At 48.1% G+C, this 22,009-nt stretch overlaps 1 protein-coding gene across 1 annotated transcript in view; it reads left to right on the top strand.

Moving 5' to 3' along the window:
- The first annotated feature begins 310 nt into the window (after positions 1-310).
- Positions 311-22,009, top strand: part of ZFPM1 (zinc finger protein, FOG family member 1) — a 129,033-nt gene continuing 107,334 nt past the window's right edge. The window contains exon 1 of the mRNA XM_063141289.1: positions 311-559. Within this exon, the coding sequence (XP_062997359.1) occupies positions 520-559 (40 nt within the window). The 5' untranslated portion in view covers positions 311-519. The remainder of the gene's footprint in view (positions 560-22,009) is intronic.

Here is a 22,009-nt window from a genome sequence, read left to right as displayed (position 1 = left end):
CCTCCCTTCGCGCCCCTCCCCTTTCCTCTTGTATCCACCTTATCCGGTGGGCGTGGCCCGAGCGGCCGCCCTATGAGCAGCCGCGGCCGGGCGCCGCTCGGCCCCCCCCCCCGGCCACGCCCCTTTGGAACGTTCAGCCGCGGCTTTGATACATTTTCAGGTTCCATTGAGAAAAAAGGGGGAAAAGAAAAAAAAAAAGAAAGAGCGAGCGAGGAGGAAAAAAAAAGAAGAAGAAGAAGACGCGCAGGCGAAGCAGCCCCGCTCGACGGAGACGGAGACGCGGGGAAGCAGCGCCGAGCGGCGGACGGGAAGGAGGCGGAGGAGCCGCCGCAGCAGCCGCCGAACCTCCTCCTCCCGGCCAGGTCGCCTTGGCTCGCTCGTCGCCCAGCCCTGGGAGCGCCGGGCGGGCATGAGAGCCGCGTGCCGGCCGCCCCCCCTCGCCGCCGCCGCCGCCGCCGCCGCCCTGACTCTGCAGCCGCCGGAGGGAGACGAAGCCGCCGCCGTCGCCGCCCGCCCGCGATGTCCAGGAGGAAGCAGAGCAACCCCCGGCAGATCAAACGTGAGCGCCTCTCTCCCCCCCTCACCGCCACAACTTCATTTCTCTTTCCCCCCCCCCCCCCTATTCGCGCCGATCTACGGACACACACGCGCCGCGCTCTCTCTCTCCCCTGGCCAAGTCTCTCAAGTCATTTGCGCTGGGGGGGGGGTCCTCCTCCCCTCCAGCACAGAATCAGCAGTAACCCCCCCATATTCAACCAAAGTTCTTCCCTACACCCCCCCCCCTCCCAGTACTCCGTAGGCACACGGAGTTGAGGGCTCCGGACTTCGTCTTTTCTCTCTCTCTCTCGCTCTCGCTCTCCCCCCTCCGCCTCAGTGCTGCCATATGGATGGATTTCATAGCAACCCTGATCAAGTCGTGTCCCCCCCCCCCCGTGTATGTTTCTCGCCCAGAACTCTTCTTGCGCCGCGGCCCGCTTGGGCGACTCCCCCCCCCCCTCCTCCACTGGTATACACAGAATCCGCCGGACCCGGCTTTAAAATGTGAGGGGGGGATAATAAGGGAGGGGCGAGAGTGGGCTTGGCCCCGGACCCTTTGAACTCGGGGCCAGTTGCTAGACACACCGCCCCCCCCCCCCCACGCGGTATGTATCCTCTCCTTTCGCCAAGACTCCGGGCGGGGTGCCTGCCCCTTCTGCGATGCAAGCCCTAGATCGTGGCTTTTCTCTCTCCGCTCCCCTCCCCCCCCCCCCCGCTCTCCAAAGCTAGGTTAGGTTTTAGGGCAGCCTTTTGAGCCGAGGTGGGGCGGGGGTTGGTTGCCACCCCGCCGCTGCCCCGCTTCACCGGCCGGCTTCCCTGGAGCGCGTGGGAGGCCGGCGCGTGTGTAGGGGGGGAGGGGGGTGTCCTTCTGACAGCTGCCCTGGAAAGGGAGGGGGTGCAGTTTCCGCTCCTTGCCCGTCCTCCGCGCACCATGAATTGACAACCACGACCCCGCCCGATGACCGCTCTGGCAATACAAAGCTGCAGCCAGCAGGCCAGACGACTCGGTGAGGGGCTCCGTTGGGCTCAGCGGCGGCAGAAGTTTCATTATTTATTTATTTATTTATTCTCTCCTCTCCTACCCCCCCCACTTTGGTTGTGTTTTGGAGGGGAGGGAGCAGCGCCCTTTGCTTCCAGTCCTCTCCCTCCCCCCCTCCTCCCCCCCTCGCCTCCTTCGCCGGTGCGATCGCCCTGCCGATAGAGCCACCCCTGATGAGAGCCGAGATAAGAGCGTTAAAATATTCCTTTCTGCAAGTCCCGTCCTGATAAGATCGCCCTGTCGGGACGGGCTGAAATTGCGATCTTATCTCGTGCTTGACTCACTCCCATCTCTTACATTAGGAAGTTTCATCTTGAGGGACTTTTGCAAAGGTAGGTAGGAGGAAAGAAAGAAAGAAAAGGATCAGGTTTTAAACATCAGCGCTGCTGAGTCCTGGGACATTTGGTGTTGTAATAACAGTGTTCCTGAGCATCTGCAGAGTGCATTTCTGTACCCCTTGCGTAATCTGGTCATTGGTGATGTCTGCAAAGGAGTACATACAAAAAAAAAAAGGAAATGAGATCATATTTTTTTGTTACTGGAAGGGGTGTAGATCGAAAAGTTTCACAGCACTCTTCCTCTGGCAAAATGGACTGTTATGTAATCCGAAAGCGCCTTCATGTGGGCATCTTTAATTTTAATGTGTTGTGGGATCTGTGACTTTCCATATGCGCAGGCTTTGTATGTGGCCGCGTAGTCAAAGCGCATGCTACTTTTGGGCTCCAGCGATGCGCTGCTTGAGAACTAGCCATTGAAAGGGGAAGTCTTTGTGCCTGATGGGGCGTAGCTGAGGATTGCCCTGCCGGAAGCACGCGGCAGGGAAAACGCCTCCAGGTGCTAGGCGCTGGGTGTAAGGAAACCCATGGACTCTGGTGGGTCTAATGTACCTGCAGAACCTTCATTGGAAACATTCTGGTAATGGGTTACTTTGCCTCCCTTTCCATCCCACCAGTTAAAGAGTTCTATGAAGCTCGAAAGCTTGCATGTGCCACTGTAGGACTGATCAAGCAAATTCTTCCTACTTGTATCTCTGGGTAAATTCTCAGTAACCTCTCCAGTGTCTGGAATAAGAGAAATGGTTCTAGGTTGCCTTGAGGCTAATTTTTGAAAATGGCAAGAGTGTGTGTGTGTGTGTGTGTGTGTTGCAAAGTACACCTTGATCCGCTGGGAAGTTGTTCATTTCAAGGTTGTGAGTTGTATTCCCCCTTCCTTCTCAAGCAAACGTCCCCCGCGTTTTTAGGGCGATTCCTTCTCCCCCTTCTCTGTGTTTCTGCCGGTTATCTTGCCCTCCACGTCTTTTCCTAACCCAAATAAGTTTTGGGCAGCCTTGAGATAAAAATCTCCAGATACAGCAAGATTAGACTTCCCCTCTCTTTCCCTGTCCCTCCTCTGGCTCATAATAGCACTGTGGGATCAAATCATTCTTTCAAGGAGGGATCCCAAATTGATCCAGGAAAAAGAGACATGATTTCAGCTCTGGCAAACATGAAAACGATTATTGTTGTAGTGTGTGTGTGTGTGTGTGTGTATAGGGGGAAGGACCACAGGGGATTTTTATATCAACTGCTGGGACTTTTCCACAGACAGGTTTGCCTGCTTTTTTTGCGCGCCCCCTCCCTCCCTCTCTCCCTTCCTTCCTGAACTGATCTCAGCCATCGATAAGGCAAGAGAGATGTGTTGATAGCGTGGCCGGCCCCCATGTGATAATATTGCTTTATCTTTCCTTGGAAATAATTGCTATACTAAGCTGCATCTACCTGTTTGCCTGCCTGAGGTGATTTATTCTACTGATAAGGCCAAGGCAAACTTTTTTCTTTTCTTTTTCTTTTTTTGGAAAAATTGGATAAAAGTCCCTTTTCTCCCCACCCCTCCCCCAGCTCTTTGTATTTCCATTAACTTTTCTCGATATCCAACTTTTTCCTGGACTTTTTCTTTCGCTGTTGAAATTGGCTGCTTCCCTCTCTAGGGGCGGGGGAGACACCTTCATGCCATCAGCAGATTTTCATAGTAGAATCATAGAATAGTAGAGTTGGAAGGGGCCTACAAGGCCATCGAGTCCAACCCCTTGCTCAATGCAGGAATCCATCTTAAAGCATCCCTGACAGATGGTTGTCCAGCTGCCTCTTGAACGCCCCTAGTGTGGGAGAGCCCACCACCTCCCCATCTGACAGGGATGCTTTAGGTGCAGGTTTTGACCAATAAAGCCTTACACGGCTTGGGACCACAATACCTGACGGAACGCCTCTCCCGACGTGAATATACCTGGTCACTACGTTCAACATCTAAGGTCCTCCTCCGGGTGCCTACTCTGAGAGACGCTCAGAGTGTGGCAACGAGGGACAGGGCCTTTTCGGTGGTGGCCCCCGGACTATGGAACGATCTCCCTGACGAGGCTCGCCTGGCACCGACGCTGCTATCTTTCCGGCGCCAGGTTAAGACTTTCCTCTTTGCCCAGGCATATGGCAGCACATCTTAATCACCCACATGTTTATGTTTAATGGTTTTTAATGCTTTATGTATGTATGTTCTGCGTTTTAGAATTTTTAAATTTTGTATACTCGTTTTTATCTCAGTTTTAGAATTTCTGTAAACCACCCAGAGAGCTCTAGCTATGGGGGTGGTATATAAAATAAATAAATAAATAAATAAATGGTTCCATTGTTGTACTGCTCTAACAGTCAGGAAGTTTTTCCTGATGTCCAGCTGGAATCTGGCTTCCTGTAACTTGAGCCCGTTATTCCGTGTCTTCCACTCTGGGAGGATTGAGAAGAGATCCTGGTAATGTAGCCCTGCTCTGTGGCTCCAGATTCTTGTTGTTGAATGAATAAAATTGCAACAGTAAGAGAACCTGTTGGTTAGGAGTGTGGATATAAACCCTGGAATAGCCAGGACCCTGTTTATTGCATGGTGTGTTGGGTCGATTTTATGGGTTCCACCGATGGTGGTGGGTGACGGGACACACCTCTTATGAGTATAATTCATGTATCATTGGCCCCTAAATCTTCAGTTCTCTATGGTTCAGCCCCGGGACGTGTGAAGTAATGAGTGCCCTTAAGCATGTGCAAAAAGCAGCTTTCCCTCACATTATCTGGCATTAGGCATAAGAGCATCCCAGCTGCGACAGAGTTGCTTCCAGGTCTAGATTGGGGTGGGCAGAAAGTAGATCATAGAATAGTAGAGTTGGAAGGGGCCTATAAGGCCATCGAGTCCAAATGTTAAATGCAGTCAACATTTTAACAGCATTTAACAACATTAAGTTTGTTTTTAATGGACCCCAGAATTGTTGTTTTTTAAATGGATACTGTTGTTTTTATACTGTTTTTTTCTGATGTTTTTTTAAATCTTGTATACTTTTTAATGTTTACTATTTTTAACTGTTGTGAACTGCCCAGAGAGCTTCGGCTGTGGGGTGGTATATAAATGTAATAAATAAATATAAATATAAATAAATAAACCTCCTGCTCAATGCAGGAATCCACGCTAAAGCATCCCTGACAGAGGGCTGTCCAGCTGCCTCTTGAAGGCCTCTAGTGTGGGAGAGCCCACCACCTCCCTAGGTCATGGGTTCCATTGTCATACTGCTCTAACAGTCAGGGAGTTTTTCCTGATGTCCAGCTGGAATCTGGCTTCCTGTAACTTGAGCCTGTTATTCCGTGTCCTGCACTCTGGGATGATCGAGAAGAGATCCTGGCCCTCCTCTGTGTGACAATTGTAGAGTGCTATCATGTCTCCTCTCAATCTTCTTTTCTCCAGGCTAAACATGCCCAGTTCTTTCAGTCTCTCTTCATAGGGCTTTGTTTCCAGAGCCCTGATCATCCTGGTTGCCCTCCTCTGAACACGCTCTCCAGATGTTTTTGGATTTCATCTACATATGTTGAGCTGGGTTGTGTGAACAGCTGTGTTGGTTCTTGCACAGCATGTGGGGTGAAGCTCATGAGTGGGTTGAGCCGCCGGTCACATCCGTGTGGTACTTTTCTTGCAGGAGTGTTTGCGTCCTGGATCTGGAAGTCATTTGTGCATGTGTGTGAATCGGCCCACTGCTTATCTGGAGCAGGGTGTGTGATCCTTTCCAATACGGGATGCCTGTTCGTGCGCTTGGGTGGGGACCGTGAAGCTGTCGAATCTCAGGTTTGGTCAAGATGGAAGTGATGCCCGGGAAACTGGCACCTTGTGGGCCCTCCTCTTGACATTGTCAAACCCGGCTTGCGTCTTTTGTGCGAAGCTGCTTGTTTGGGTGGGGGAATCTTTCTCCCCACCCACCCCTGCTCCTCCTTTCAACTTTCCACCCTGTTTTGTCTTGCGAGAGTTGTTAGGTCTCTGTGAGCTCCTGTTGTGCATTAATTTCTAGCTCCTTCCTTGTCATCCCTGCGCGGTGTTCTCCGCTTAATAAGGAAGCCAAAGGTGATGCAAAGATGGATGAGGATGTTTGCGGGGCTGGGCAGCTCAGCGGAATACATTAGCTGCCTTGCACTTGAAAGCTCCTGGCTCCCGGCTGCTTCCTCTTCTGCTTTCGGCTGAGATATGAAGGGATGATAAAGTGGGGAAAGTTGATCCAGGGCCAGATGGAGATGGCCAAAACTGATGAAGGGGGTTTAAGATAGAAGATCTGGAGCCCGTCTCTCTCTGTGTGTGTGTGTTGGCATGAAAATGGCAGTCAGAAAAGTACACAGGACAGCAAAATATGTGGGTGTTCTTTAAAACAAAAAGGGTTCTTTTTGTTATTTTGCTTTCTCTGGAAGGAGAGGAAAGCATGCATGAGTTAAGATTCTTGTAACCGAGCGACAGATCTGGCTTCTTGTTTCTTTTTAAAAGTAGATGTCAGATCATCTCCGCCCTCCCGATACATATCTGCTGACTTTTAGTTTGGTTCTTGGCTATGTTTCTCTTCTCCCCCACCCAATATTTGATGCGAAGGCTGATAAGTTGAAAGAACTGGAGACCTCTGAAGCCGGGCCGGGGGGGGGGGGGCTGCAATTGACAGAAACTGATAAGATGAAGATCAGATGCTGGAGTATATTAAACCAGCTAGTTGGTGCATTTCTTGTTGTTGTGGACATAAATGCTTCTTAGGCCTTCTGTGTGCTGCCATTTGTTTGATAGTTTTAAAAGGAGTCCTATCACCAGTGTTAACTGTCTGTAGCCTCCGTTGGCTCTCCGGGGTTTGCGTGTCCCTGTCATGCAGGATTTATTTATTTATTTTATTTTATTGCATTTCTATACCTCTGCATAGCTGAAGCGCTCTGGGCGGTTTACAAAAGTTTAAAACAGTAAACATTAAAAACAAATATACAAAGTTTAAGAACATAAAAAGCATAAAAGCAACAGTATCCTTATAAAAACAGCTATTCCAGGGTCCGTTAAAAACAAACAAACTCAGCATATGTTGTTAAATGCCTGGGAGAAGAGAAAGGTCTTGACCTGCCGCTGAGAAGATAACAATGTTGGTGCCAGGCGAGCCTCGTCGGGGAGATCATTCCACAGTCGGGGGGCCGCCACCGAAAAGTCCCTCTCCCTTGTTGCCATCCTCCGAGCTTCCTTCAGAGTAGGCAATTGGAGGAGGACCTTAGATGTTGAGTGCAGAGTACAGGTAGGATCATGTCGGGAGAGGCGTTCCATCAGGTATTATGGTCCTAAGCCATGTAGGGCTTTATAGGTTAAAACCAGCACCTTGAATTGGGCTCGGAAACGTATAGGCAGCCAATGCAAGCAGGCCAGAGTGGGTCTTATATACTTCAACCTTCTGGTTCCAGTTATCAATCTGGCCGCTGTGTTTTGCACAAGCTGCAGCTTCCGAACCGTCTTCAAAGGCAGCCCCACCTGATCCTGCACCTGATGTGGGGCATATTGCAGGGAGACCTATATGCACAAAGCATGTGCCCTACTTCTAACTTGTCTTGTTGGGGATGTGCATACTGCTACTTGTAACTACTGCTTTACAGAGATGGCTAATCTTGAGATGGTTTCTATATCTAAAAGTAATGATGTGGGTGTTCCAGAAAACGCTGAATTGGATTTTTTTTCTGGAAAAGGTTCCCATGTAAGTTATGACTATTCGCATAGGGTAGTTTGCATCAGAAATTTTTCAGTTTGTGTTGGAAAATAATCTCATGCCTTAAGGCTGAGCAACCTCTGGCCCTCCAGATGTTTGGGCCTACAACTCCTGGCCAGTGATGAAGCATCTGGTTGGCCATTGTGTGGGCCGAATGCTGGCCTAGATGGGCCCTTGGTCTGATCCAGCAGGGCTGCTCTGATGTCCATACCTCACCTAGCAGTTGTGTGTGCATATTGGAAAATGGAGTCAAGGATGGGAACTGCAGGACAGTTCACATTGGGAACAGCAGAGGACCACCCACAGAGTACTTCCTTCTGGAAGCTTTCCCAGAAGCAGGGGCAGAAGCGCTGCCAGGTGATGTCTCCTACTCCCACCAAAGGATGTCAGAGAAATCCTTTGCCGGGTGGGGGGTGGGGATAGAGATCAACAGGCTTTCCTAGACTTAGCCCCTCAGACTTGGGCCATAGCTAGAAAGGGCGATATCCTGGGGCGATCCCTGGGCATCCACACGACGCACAGGGGATCCCTTTGGGCCCGCTTTTTCCATGGTCTCGGGCTGATCCCAAGACTGTGGAACGTGTGGGCAGCCATCGCAAATTGCCAAGGTCTAGCTGAGGCCTTGGTTTTGGTCCCTGCAGCGACGCCCCACTTGATCTGTAGCAAGTCCATCCAGTTTGCGGATCTTTTGAGAGTTTTGCGCTTGTGGGGGGCAGAGAAGATTCAGCAATTTGCACAAATTATATCCAAATTTTTGCAAACTCAGCTATAATTTACGCAAATGGGAGAAGCTTCCCCCCGCCACCGCCCCCAGGGGAAAAAAGTTCCTGGAATTTGGGGAACAGCCTGCCGCTTGGCTCAGAGATGCAAAGTGGGTTGTACATGCCACGCAACTCCCATCGAGCCCCCAAAAGAACTGGAATATCTCATTGATGGACATCTCCACTCTCGCCTTGTGCAAGTGGTCTAGAAGATACCATGGTTGATTATATTAAAAGCCATGGAAAGATCTAAGAGAGTCGGCTATGTCATCCTCCTTTGGTCTCTCTTTCTCTCCTGGTGCAGGGCATCTGCCAGGGCAATTGAGGCAACCTCTGCCCTGAAGCTGATTTGAAACAGATGTGTATCATCCATTTCCTCCCAAAGTGCTTGGCGCTGATATGCCACCACCCGTTCAGCCAGTTTGGCCCTGAATGACACAGGTCTGTAATTCTTCAGAGGGCTTCATGGAATCATAGAATAGTAGCATTGGAAGGACCCTCTATCGAGTCCAACCCCCTGCTCAATGCAGGAATCCACCTTAAAGTATACCCGACAGATGGCTGTCCAGCTGCCTCTTGAAGGCCTCAAGTGTGGGGGAGCCCGCAACCTCCCTAGTTCATGGGTTCTATTGACGTACTGCTCTAACAGTCAGGAAGTTTTTCCTGATGCCCAGATGGACTCTGGCTTCCTGTAACTTGAGCCCATTGTTCCGTGTCCTGCACTCTGGGGTGATGGAGTAGAGATCCTGGCCCTCCTCTGTGTGACAACCTTTCCAGTATTTGAAGAGTGCTCTCATGTCTCTCCTCAATCTTCTCTTCTCCAGACTAAACATGCTCAGCTCTTTCAGTCTCTCCTGATAGGGCCTTGTTTCCAGACACCTGATCGTCCCTGTTGTCCTTCTTCTTCATTACATAGCCATGTAATGTTTGCTTGAGGGTGGATGGCGCTAGTCCAGAGGTGGGCAATTTGTGACCCTCCAGATATTGCTGAGCTGCAACTGCCATCAGCCCTCACCATTAGCTATGCTGGCTTGGGCTGATGGGAGTTGTAGTGCAGAGGGCCACATGGGGAGTGACCAGAATGGAATTGAATGTCCCCTTTTGGCAGACCTTCCCCGGCCAAGATGGGCAGGAGACAAGCAGGCACGTAGCACATGGGCCACACCACCACCCAGCCTCTCACCTCTCGTGAGCAACTGCAACTCCTCCAATAATGACATTAGGCTGAGCTATAGACCAGCCTTTCCCCTTCCTCTTGGTGCCCTCCCACATGTTTTGGACTACAAGTCCCATTCTCCAAGTCCATTAGCCACACTGCCTGGGGTGAATGGGAGTTGTAGCCCCAAAGATCCGGGGGCATCTGGTTGGGGAAAGCTTCTAGAGCCTCTGATGCTACTCTGGAGCCCATGTTGGAACGGATCTCAGCAATTTTATCAGATGGCGTCACGGCTGCTTTTTAGGCTGGTTCTGGTTCCGAGACAGAAGCTCTTCGGTTTTTTTTGGGGGGGGTGATGTCTCAGATGATTATTGATCTGGGCTCAAGTGACAGGAAGCCAGATTCCGGCTGGACATCAGGAAAAACTTCCTGACTGTTAGAGTAGTACGACAATGGAACCAGTTACCTAGGGAGGTGGTGGGCTGTCCCACACTAGAGGCCTTCAAGAGGCAGCTGGACAAGCATCTGTCAGGGATGCTTTAGGGTGGATTCCTGCATTGAGCAGGGGGTTGGACTCGATGGCCTTGTAGGCCCCTTCCAACTCTGCTATTCTATGATTCTATGATCTCACATTGGGATCTTGGGACCAGAGCAGTCCCCGAAGAAAACATAGAAACAGGGAGCAGGGCTGAGGATTGAGGCGGTCCGCATGTATGATGACCGTGGAATCGTTTATCCTTACTGCCCCTTGTTTCAAGGTTGAATCATGAGCTGGTCCAACCTTCCTTAAAATCGAAGGCAACCTTGGCCAAACATCGTCCTGTCCAGAGCCACCAGTAGCGGCAAGCACCCTGTGGAGGTTCGGCTGGTAATTGCTCGCGCGATTAGGAGCTTTCAAAGGCCAGTCCTAAGCGCCGCATGTCTCGCTTTCATCCCTCTTCCTTTCTGGCTGAAACTTAGATGCTACGTGGAGTTAAGGCATTAAAAGTCCGATTGTAACTAGGAGCCGATGGTGACTCAGATAAGAGGATCTCAGCTCATCCAGCTACGGCGCCTTTCTGTGGTTTAATTTTTTTTGAAACCGCTCTATGGTCTCCTGGGCTTTTGCTTTGGCAATTTGTTATAGCTAGGTTTTTATTTTATTTTTAATGTTTTTTTTAGGGTTGCTGCAAGTCAGTGAGAGAATTGCAACCTTAAATCTAAGGCTTTTTTTTAAATGCCCTCATCCTCCATTTATTCTTCCTCTCATCAAGTTTTTTTCCCCTTTTCTTTTTTGTGACAAACCTACATAGCAACATCAGGAAGCATCTGGCTGTATTTGTTTTCTCTGTGAGTGTGTGTGTGTGTGTGTGTCCTCTTGTGTCTCTTTTGTTCTGCTGTTTGATAGATGTGGACAGCTGATAATAATATAAAAAAAGAAAGAGGCAGGGAGCTGATTCCAGCCCGAGATAGCTGGTTACATTTATTAACTTCAAACACAGGAGTGTGGGCACATTGAGAAAATGATCAAACCTTTTGGCAGCGGTGTATGTGTGTGTGTCTTTTGCACGCATCTCCAGTCCCGGGCTTTTTAGATCGGGGGAGTCGATAAAACCTGCCAATTGATCTGGGCGCGATTGGGTTGATGTATGTTCTGAGCACACGTGTGCGTTCACTGTTAAAAAAACACAAAATCAAAACTCGCATAGGAACGCAAAGCAAAATATATATATATATATTTATTTTCGCTGAAGTTTTGCAGGAGTTTTCTTCCTTCTCTTCCCCCCCAGTTTTTCGTTTTTGCTTTCTGCCGAAGCAGATCTGAGCTGCTGATAAGCAGAGGACTTGATCTCTCCTCTGATAAAGATTGCCAAGTCAGATAAAGGTTTCCTTATCTCTACCAAACAGACTGCAGCAGGATTCGCCTGCTACAATAACAGACCCTGGAAAGGAGAGGCAGGAGGGCTCCCAACGATTTGTTCCATTGCAAATGTGATTAATGCAGGCATTTTAATTATCTGATTGAGATGGGGGGAGAGGTTGGGTCCTTCCCCACACGCCCTCTGTAATATATATAATTCTTTTCTTTCTGGTGTTTTTTTTTTAAAGCTCAATTTCTCTTCTGGGTCTGTTTATCAGCCCCAGATGTTGCTTCGTTCAAAGTAAGCTTTTAGATCCCTATCTGCCCGTTCTGCTAAGTGTAGCAAATATGTCTTTTTAATAAACTCAGAAGGCGAGTCTTAAGCGCACATGGATATTCCCTGAACTGTGGTTCAACGGTGTCGGTTAACTAGCATGATAGGTGGTTTGTAGCCTGGGTTTGGCTTTCTGCTGTATTGGTTTGGGTTAGCCGCAGGTTGAACATGGTCTTGTGTCTCTTAACCTGGGCACAGGGCCAGCATCAAGGGTAGGGATGGTTGGGCACCTGCTAAGGGCCCACATCCCACCAGGGGGCCCACTTAGAATCATAGAATAGCAGAGTTGGAAGGGGCCTATAAGGCCATCGAGTCCAACCCCCTGCTCAATGCAGGAATCCACCCTAAAGCATCCCCGACAGATGCTTGTCCAGCTGCCTCTTGAAGGCCTCTAGTGTGGGAGAGCCCACAACCTCCCTAGGTAACTGATTCCATTGTTGTACTGCTCTAACAGTCAGGAAGTTTTTCCTGATGTCCAGCTGGAATCTGGCTTCCTTTAACTTGAGCCCATTATTCCGTGTCCTGCATTCTGGGAGGATCGAGAAGAGATCCTGGCCCTCCTCTGTGTGACAACCTTTTAAGTATTTGAAGAGTGCTCTCATGTCTCCCCTCAATCTTCTCTTCTCCAGGCTAAACATGCCCAGTTCTTTCAGTCTCTCTTCATAGGGCTTTGTTTCCAGACCCCTGATCATCCTGGTTGCCCTCCTCTGAACACGCTCCAGCTTGTCTGCGTCCTTCTTGAATTGTGGAGCCCAGAACTGGATGCAGTACTCTAGATGAGGCCTAAGCAGGGCCGAATAGAGAGGAACCAGTACTTACATGGGTCCAACCACTGTACTCCGCAGCCTTTCACTGTGTGGGCAGAGTAGCAGAAATTCTTCAATATCTTCCTCGACTTCCTTGTTTGGGTCAGTGGGGAGGAAGCCGTGTGGTCAGTTCTGAACATAAACCTCAACTCTGTGTCTGAACTCTGCAGAAGCAAAGGCCCGTCCCGCTGAATAATCCCACACAACTCCCAATGCAGTAGGGACGGGGGCAGAGGAGTTCGACTGCCAGGTACGGCGTAGCTGTTGCTACCAAAATAGATTAGAGCTGCTGTGCCACATGCGGTGGATGATGGGAATGAGAGGCCTGGACCTCTCGAAGGCACCAGGTTGGGAAGTCGGAGTTGAATGAGCTTAACAGTCCAATCCTAGACGTGGCTAACTAAGACCTGTTGGGTTCTGTGGCGCTGTTGGCTGTACTCTTGTAGTTGATGCTGGGCGTCACGAAAGGGGAGTTAATGGTTAGTGATTAGTATTACTGGGGAGCGGTGGATGATCTCTGTAGGGCTGGTTTAGAAATTGCAGCCAGTGGAGCATGCAGTCGTTGGGATGCTCAGTGGAACACCTAGGCGTGCGCATGTTGCATCTGTAACAGTAAAAGCAGCGGAGGCTGGTGACTCCGATGTCAGTGCGGTGGCGAATCCTCTCCAGGTTTCAGTCGGAACCCGTCAGAACTCTAAAGGAGCTATTCAAGGTGTGAATACCTGCTTTAGAGTTCTGTCCACACCTTTAGAGTCCTGACGGGTTCCGACTGAAACCTGGAGAGGACTCGCCACCCCACTGCCATGGTTAAAAAGTCTGTGCTGGCTGCCTATTCGCTACTAGGACGGGTTCTGTTGTTGGCATACAAAGCCCCAACTCACTCAGTACCTTGAGAGCTAGGCAGCTGCCTTTTGCTTTATACACCAAATCAACCGCTGAGTTCTTCACAGGAGGACTTGTTGGTTGCCCCAGAAGCAACAGAGTGTCAGGTAACAGCCTTCTCGGTGGTGGCACCCACTCTCTGGAACACTTTTTTCACATGTGGTTCAAGAGGCAGAACTTATGGTGAGCTTTAAATACCTCTTGGAGAAGCAAGTGCCTATTCAGGCTTCCCCTAACCTGTAATCGACTTACCGGTCATATCCAATGTTATTCTACCTTAAGCCCTATTCATTTAATGGGTCTACTCTTAGTAGGTAAAGTAAAATAGAAGGCTGTGGTTGAAAATAACAATAATACAATATGAGTGATAACACTCAACCACAAAGTACTAAGAAAGTTTATAGACAAATAATTCAAAAGATATCACAAATGTACAAAAGACAGGCATATAGATAACATTTTCAAGATGTTCATCAAACATTCATAATGAAGCCTACAATAAGTTGGCATCCATTATTTTATTTATTTATTTATTTATTACATTTCTATACCGCCCAATAGCCGGAGCTCTCTTAAACATTCATGTTTAAGCTCCATTAAACATTCATGACAAGAATCAATGATCTCATAAATATGCATCTAATAGATAATTTCATAAAGCGTCTAATATAATAAACAGTAGTCCGGTACAAGTTCTGTTTCGATAATTCTTCGTCAGTAGGACGCTGAAAAATGATACAAAAACACCTTACTCAGCATTTGTAACCAATCACATACGTTGTCATTTACTACATCTACTCTTAGTAGGGCCAACTTTGGATACAACCCTGTTGTATTGTTGTTCTTGTAATATTTTGATATATTTAATACTTAATATAGTTTTTACGTGTTTTTTTGGGTGTAAAGAGAAGATTGAGGGGAGACATGATAGCACTCTTCAAATGCTTGAAAGGCTGGCACACAAAGGAGGGCCGGGATCTCTTCTTGATTCTCCCAGAGTGCAGGATACGGAATAATGGGCTGAAGTTACAGAAAGCCAGATTCCGGTTGGACATCAGGAAAAACTTCCTGACCATTAGAGCAGTACGACAGTGGAACCAGTTACCTAGGGAGGTTGTGGGCTCTCCCACACTAGAGGCCTTCAAGAGGCAGCTGGACAACCATCTGTCAGGGAGGCTTTAGGGTGGATTCCTGCATTGAGCAGGGAGTTGGACTCGATGGCCTTATAGGCCCCTTCCAACTCTGCTATTCTATGATTCTATGTAAGTTATGGGGACGTCTTCTGCTTCAAGTGCCAAAATAGCGAGATGCCATGCCTCTTGGATTGTGGCGGTGGGAACCATTTACTGTTGTACCGCAGGCAACCAAATGAGTTGTGTCACTCCAGTTTCAGAGCATATGGCGGGGGGGGGGGGGAATCCAATATGTTGTACCACCCAACATCTGGAAAACCCTCCCTCGTATAGTTCAGGAGTTAGGAAATGCAACATCTTTTAAACACCTCCTGAAAATGCATTTGTTCACCCAGGCTGTCAGTAATTTAATTCTGCCGCTCCATTTTTAGGGTTCCTTGATTCCCCCTCCCCTTGTAGTTGGAAGGGTTTTTAATGCTGTGTTTTAATGTGGGGTTTCAATATTGTATGTTTAATATTGTGAACCACTGAGAGATTTTACCACAAAGAAAGAAAGGAAGAAAGAATTAGATCCTGTGTTCTGTCCTGAGGCCAGTTCACCTTTTGGTCATGATTTCTGGATGTGAATATTGCAGCCTCTTTGCCATCTGCTCCCCATCTCTCAGCTGGATTCTGGATTGTGTTTGTGCCAATGCCATGTGGGAGGTGTTGTGGCGAGACACACTTTTGCTCGTGGTATGAAGAGGCGGGGGCCGAGGTGTGTCAGTTTGCTGGCCACAAAAGCGGAGCCTGTGTTTCTGTTGGCTCCAAGACAGCTTGAAGGGTTGAAAGTTCAAGAGACCCAAGGAGCCAAGATGGCAACAAGGGAGAGGGGCCTTTTCAGTGGTGGCCCCCCAATTATGAAATGATCTCCCAGATGAGGCTCGCGTGGTGCCAACATTGTTACCTTTTCAGCGCCACGTCAAGACTTTTCTCTTCTCCCAGGCATTTAACAGCATTTAACAACACATGCTGAGTTTGTTTGTTTTTTAACGGACCCCAGAACTGTTGATGTTTAAATGGATACTGTTGTTTTTATACTGTTGTTTTTGTATTTTTGATGGTTTTAAATGTGGTATACTTTTAAATGTTCACTTTTTTAAACTTTTGTAAACCGCCCAGAGAGCTTCGGCTATGGGGCAGTATATAAATGTAATAAATTTATTTATTTATTTAGTTATTTATTACATTTCTATACCGCTCCATAGCCGGAGCTCTCTGGGCGGTTCACAAAAGTTAGAAACAGTGAACATTAAAAAGTATAGAAAATAAGGAGCCGAGAAGGGGCTGTTTGGAGCGGGCGTGGGCAAAGCTGCCAGCTTTTTCGAGGCAAGTCGTCCTTCCAGCCCTGTCCCTTAATTTCCGAATCGCAGCGGTGCACTGTGCTTGACGGAAAAAGACACTCTGCACGTGCTCAGGGCAATTATTATTTTTTTAATAATGCAACTACAAGACCCAACCTCTGCATTTTATAATCGACCACACTTTCTGGAGCTCCATGTGAGCTGTGCTTGCGGTCCGTACAATTCCCAGGAACTCTGTCGTAGATGGCTTAGCCTTTGATTTTACGCAGGCAATGTTTCCAGTTTCCTTGGTCATGAATATGCTTGTGTTTAATACAGTAACCGAAGAGCAAGTGGGCAGGGTGGATTGGTTTTGTTCTGTTAGTAGCTCCAGTAGCCAGACTGGCGTCTATTTTTAGCTTCTTGAGCTCTAAATTCTCCCTCTCCTTGTTTGCTGCCTGTCACAGCCAGTTTCGGCATTCTTGTACTGCAATTTCCATGTTCCTCAGTGGCTCCCAGCTCCTGGCAAGGTGCCCACGGACCATCCTGGCATGGGACATGTTATAAGCTAAGATCAGTTACCCTTCACAACATTACTCTTGCAAATCCATACAAGTTACTAGTCCTCAGCAATTATTGTTATAGTGAACTGGACCAGTAGGGGCCAGGAGCAGGGGGAAAAGAAATCATAAAATCATAGCATCATAGAATAGCAGAGTTGGAAGGGGCCTACAAGGCCATCGAGTCCAACCCCCTGCTCAATGCAGGAATCCACCCTAAAGCATCCCTGACAGATGGTTGTCCAGCTGCCTCTTGAAGGCCTCTAGTGTGGGAAAGCCCACAACCTCCCTAGGTAACGGATTCCATTGTTGTACTGCTCTAACAGTCAGGAAGTTCTTCCTGATGTCCTGCCGGAATCAGGCTTCCTTTAACTTGAGCCCGTTATTCCATGTCCTGCACTCTGGGAGGATCGAGAAGAGATCCTGGCCCTCCTCTGTGTGACAACCTTTTAAGTATTTGAAGAGTGCTATCATGTCTCCCCTCCATCTTCTCTTCTCCATTCTAAACATGCCCAGTTCTTTCAGTCTCTCCTCATAGGGCTTTGTTTCCAGACCCCTGATCATCCTGGTTGCCCTCCTCTGAACACGCTCCAGCTTGTCTGCGTCCTTCTTGAATTGTGGAGCCCAGAACTGGACGCAATACTCTAGATGAGGCCTAACCAGGGCCGAATAGAGAGGAACCAGGACCTCACGTGATTTGGAAGCTATACTTCTATTAATACAGCCCAAAATAGCATTTGCCTTTCTTGCAGCCATATCGCACTGTTGGCTCATATTCATCTTGCGACCTACAACAATTACAAGATCCTTCTTGTCTGTAGTGTTGCTGAGCCAAGTATCCCCCATGACTCTCTCCCAACTTCCCTTTGGCTAGGGTAGTTTTGAACGGGTTGCTTTGGTTCTGAAGGTTCTGAGATCACCCCAGCTGAGTCCAAGAGCAGCAGCCGTTGTCGTTAACTTAAACACTGAGTTCTCCAGAAGCCAATTCCACGATTGCACTGCACAAGCACATTGTGGCCTGCAGAAGTCATGCTGAGAACTTGCCTCAGCGGTCGCTAAGGGCCCTGAGCAGCTTCATTGTGCTTGGGCCGTGCGTGTGCAATCTCGAAAGCCACCAAGGTGGGGTTCTGATGGTTCAGGGATTGGGGGCCTTGTTGGCCGGTGGAGTTCCTTGCCTGTCCCTGTGACTAGCGAGGACAGAACATCATAAGGAAAGAGCCCTGCTGGGTGAGGTGGTTGAACGGGCTGCATCTCTTCCAGCTGGGAAATCACACTTTTGAATGTTCTCCTTGATAAACAGAAAGTAAACAAACAAACAAACAAATTCACATAGCTTCCTGCAAGTAGAAAACTAGCGGGCCAAGCTAATGCTTCTCTCCCTGATGTGTTAGTTCTCTAAATGCAGGGAAGTTGGTATGTGATCATAGAGTTGGAATGTGATCTTGGTAGGTCCCCCACCTTGTTATTCTGCTGCATGTGGGACCGAAAGGAATGTTTGGGTCTCATAAAAACAACAAATAAATAAATTCTCCCTAAAACGGTGGATGAGGAGGCCAATCTATTTTCTGGACTGCCCTGCTGCAGGCCGAAGGCAGAGGTTCACATGACGGAATACTTATACACGCACTGCCTGCACAAAGTAAGTTAGTCTGTTAGTGAGAAGAATGAGATAGATTGGGGAATTGGGGAAATTGCTTTTGGTCAAACAGAACATCCACTTGCAGTCTGAAGTAGTACAGTCCAACAGAGCTCTATTGCCTCATCTGTTTGGGAGAAGGAAGCCCGAAGATCCATTTCCCCCAGGTTTCTCTCCCCCACCCCCATGCCATGCTTTTCTTTAAACTAGAAAGCTGCAACTGTAGAAAGAACCTTTACTCTGGGGGAAAATGCTCCAACATCTCAACGTGGAAGTGCCATAGGTCCTGGATTCAGTAATCAGCATCTTTAGGGAGCACTAGGAAAGACTGCTACCTGAAAATTCTGGGGAACTGCTGCTAGTCCGTGTATCACTACTGAGCTAGATGGATCCATGGTCTGACTCCGTATCAGGCAGCTTCCTATGCGCCTAATAATTAGAACATCAGCACGGCCCTGCCATAGTGGGTTCAGATACCTCCAAGAAGCCCGCAAACAGCACAGGAAGGCAATAGCCCTTCCTAACCATTTCACCCCAGCAACTGGCATTTAGGAGTAGAGATTCCTGACTGTTAGAGCAGTACGACAATGGAACCCGTGACCTAGGTTGGTGGTGGGCTCTCCCACACTAGAGGCCTTCCAGAGGCAGCTGGACAACCATCTGTCAGGGATGCTTTAGGGTGGATTCCTGCACTGAGCAGGGGGATGGACTCGATGGCCTTAGGAGGACCCTTCCAACTGTACTATTCTATGATTCTATAGGCGAGTCTGTTGGTTTCACTTTCTCCTGTATTTGAACTATTAAACTCTCTTTCCCTCCCTTATATGAAGACTTTTGCAAATGTTGGTCGATTCGTCTCTTAAGCTGAAATGAAACGAAATGCTCCAGCCACGTTCAGTAGGTACAGCTGTTCCCAGCACGGGGACGAACATGTTGGACCTTCTGGCCGTGTATTTGAGGAGCGTGTTAGAAAAAGAAAAAGAGGTGGCCGCCCAAATTCAGCCCTACTGTGGCTGAATACGCAGGGTTTCAAATGCAGGCTTTTAAGAACCAAGGGAGGTTTCACATGTGCTTGCCTGGTTAGTAGCCATTGTGAGAGTGCTTGACCTTGTCTGTACTTAGACATTTCTGCACTTTCTCCACCCCTTGCAAACTTAAGAATATATGTGTCATGTTTTCAGTAGGCTCCTCCGGTGTTGCTGTTGCTGCTGGCGCCACGCGGCACATGATGCTCGCGCCCTGGCCTCAATGAAGGCCCGTGTCTCACTCTCTCTTGCTGTGTGAGAATCTCGCAGTGGGAGCTGTGAGCACACTGTGTTACTGCAAAGCCCGGCTTTGGCAATGCCCAGAGCAGAACCTGTTCTGCGGAATGCCAAACTTATGCCCACTGGCAGCTTTTTGGCACAAAATGGGGAATTGTGGAGAGGACTCCAGAGTTAATGTTGCCGGCTCCTGATTTGGCTACAGCGCTGTTGATAATTAGATCCTTCCAGGGCTCTTGACCTGGGGGAGCAAAATACTTGCCCGAGCTTTCATTTTTAAACACGCATAAAAGTCTCTGAAATTATTGCAAGGATACACTGAAGCTTTCCCTAACTTGGTGGAATCCAGCCATGTTGGACAACGCTCTGTCAGGGATGCTTGGGGGTGGATTCCTACATTTAGCAGGGGGTTGAACTCGATTGGCTTATAGGCCCCTTCCAACTCTACTAGTCTATGATTAATTCCCAGCATGCCCCAGCCAACCAGGAGTCCAATGTTGATTTGCTCTGAATAAATCTGTCACTGCCCAAGTGTATATTCAGTCATTTCAATGCAAGGAACAATCTGGGCATGTTTAGCCTGGAGAAGAGAAGATTGAGGGGAGACATGAGAGCACTCTTCTAATACTTAAAAGGTTGTCACACAGAGGAAGGCCAGGATCTCTTCTCGATCCTTCCAGAGTGTAGGACACGGAATAATGGGCTCAAGTTAAAGGAAGCCAGATTCCGGTTGGACATCAGGAAAAACTTCCTGATGGTTAGAGCAGTACGACAATGGAACCAGTTACCTAGGGAGGTTGTGGGCTCTCCCACACTAGAGGCCTTCAAGAGGCAGCTGGACAAGCATCTGTCGTGGCTGCTTTAGGGTGGATTCCTGCATTGAGCAGGGGGTTGGACTCGATGGCCTTGTAGGCCCCTTCCAACTCTGCTATTCTATGATTCTATGATTCTACACCTGCCTGCTTAGAATCCTGCTCAAATCCTTCTTTGTCTCCCCTAAAATTCCACTAGGTATTTTCAATATGCCTTTAAGGTTACTTGTCCATCCGTAAGGGCTAGCCACTTGGTTTAAGTACAAAAGTGGAGGCTAAATGCGAAAGCGTTAGGATGACTAATTCTGCACCTGGTGTTGACTTCCGTGCCTAGCGTGTCCATAGGCTACGGGCCATAACACAAGATCCGGTTGCCCCAGAAGCATCCTACATTCCCGTCATTTGGTGAGAAATCTCCCCATCCCCGTTCTTGCGTCACTGGCCACCTAGTGAGTAAAAGAATCCTCCGGGCCATGTTACAAACTGTCCAAGCAAGATGCTGGGACTTGAGGAAGAGTGATGATGAGTGAGTAGTGCTAATCGTGCAGAGATGGCAATTTGATCGCAATCTTTGCAATTTGATCGTTATCTTTGCTTTTCTGGCGGGGAAGGTTAGGGTGTTGGTAGTTTCATCCTCCCCAGCACTCTGGTGATAAAGGGAGCAATTCTTATACTAGTGGGTATCTTGAGTGTGAAGTGGGGATGGGGGGGGGGGGGAAGGGGAGCCGGCTTGGTTATCTGGAGGCACTTGAAGCTGATCCATGTTAAAAAAAATTTCTAATTGGTGTAATAACCTGACAAGTTTCTAAGAGTTTGTGTTGATGCTTCTGGGAGATCGATTTTGCAATGACAGGCGGAGGATTTTCATCCTCATATTTTGCTTTCCCAAATTGGCTCTTGGGATTCAAAGTTGCTTTGGAAATGCTCCTTTTTTAAAAAAAAAAAATTGTGGGTGGGTGCCCGTGGGTGTTTAAAATACACTCAATCACTGGCAACTTTGCACAAATCTACTGGAAATGTAATATCCAAAAGTTTCCAGTGAATCATGCTCAAAAACAGTTTGTAGCAGATGTTTTACATCCAGATGTTGTACCTTGTGACCTGTCCTCCTAAACCACAGTATGAGTGTATGGTAAATAGTAGAAATGGAGGCCTCTCTCTCTCTCTCTTGTGTGTGTCATTTGAGCTGGTGTGCAATGCCAGCGTTCAGAAGTAATATTCATGTGCATCAAAGGAGACCTGTTTCCGAGTGAATGCTGGCCAGGAAATTTGCATTGTAGATTAACCTGCAGATTTTGTAATGGTGATTGATCTCAACTCTAATCTGTGGGAGTTAATTTTAGGATTACAGCTTCATGCTGAAAGCAACGTGTCCCCAGTAGTTCACACAGTTCAAGTGAGAACCAAATTTAACTGAATCTTAGGCTGTTTTCAATGTTGCCTGCTAGTTTCTCAAAACCAGAGTCTGATCACTCAAGCCCAAAACATGATATCAAGAAACGTTATCAGGACAGGTATTAAGCTTCATCTTAGCTGCATCTGATCAGCCTACCTAAAATATGTCTGTGATTTCTGACATTAATTCTGTATAATCTTAAGACCTGTCTTTAAGGATAATATTAACCGTTTCCTTCCTGGGGGCTCCTCGAAGAATAAAGCCAACAAAATGAAGTCAAAGTGGAGGGAATAAATCGCAGTAGCAGAAGTAAGGTGAGGGAAGTCTTATGGAGGCTGTGGCATAAAGCTTGATCTAAACCTGAATTTTGGTTGGGAGGAAGGGTGAGGGGCTTGTATTTCTGTTTCCAAAGCAAAAGATTCCATGTTCAGTCCCCAGGTAGGACTAGGAAAGGAGGCCTATTAGTAACCTTGGAGAACTGTTA

Source organism: Elgaria multicarinata, chromosome 14, assembly GCF_023053635.1.
Source record: "Elgaria multicarinata webbii isolate HBS135686 ecotype San Diego chromosome 14, rElgMul1.1.pri, whole genome shotgun sequence".
Lineage (NCBI taxonomy): Eukaryota > Metazoa > Chordata > Lepidosauria > Squamata > Anguidae > Elgaria > Elgaria multicarinata.
This window is presented reverse-complemented; position numbering and strand designations above follow the sequence as displayed.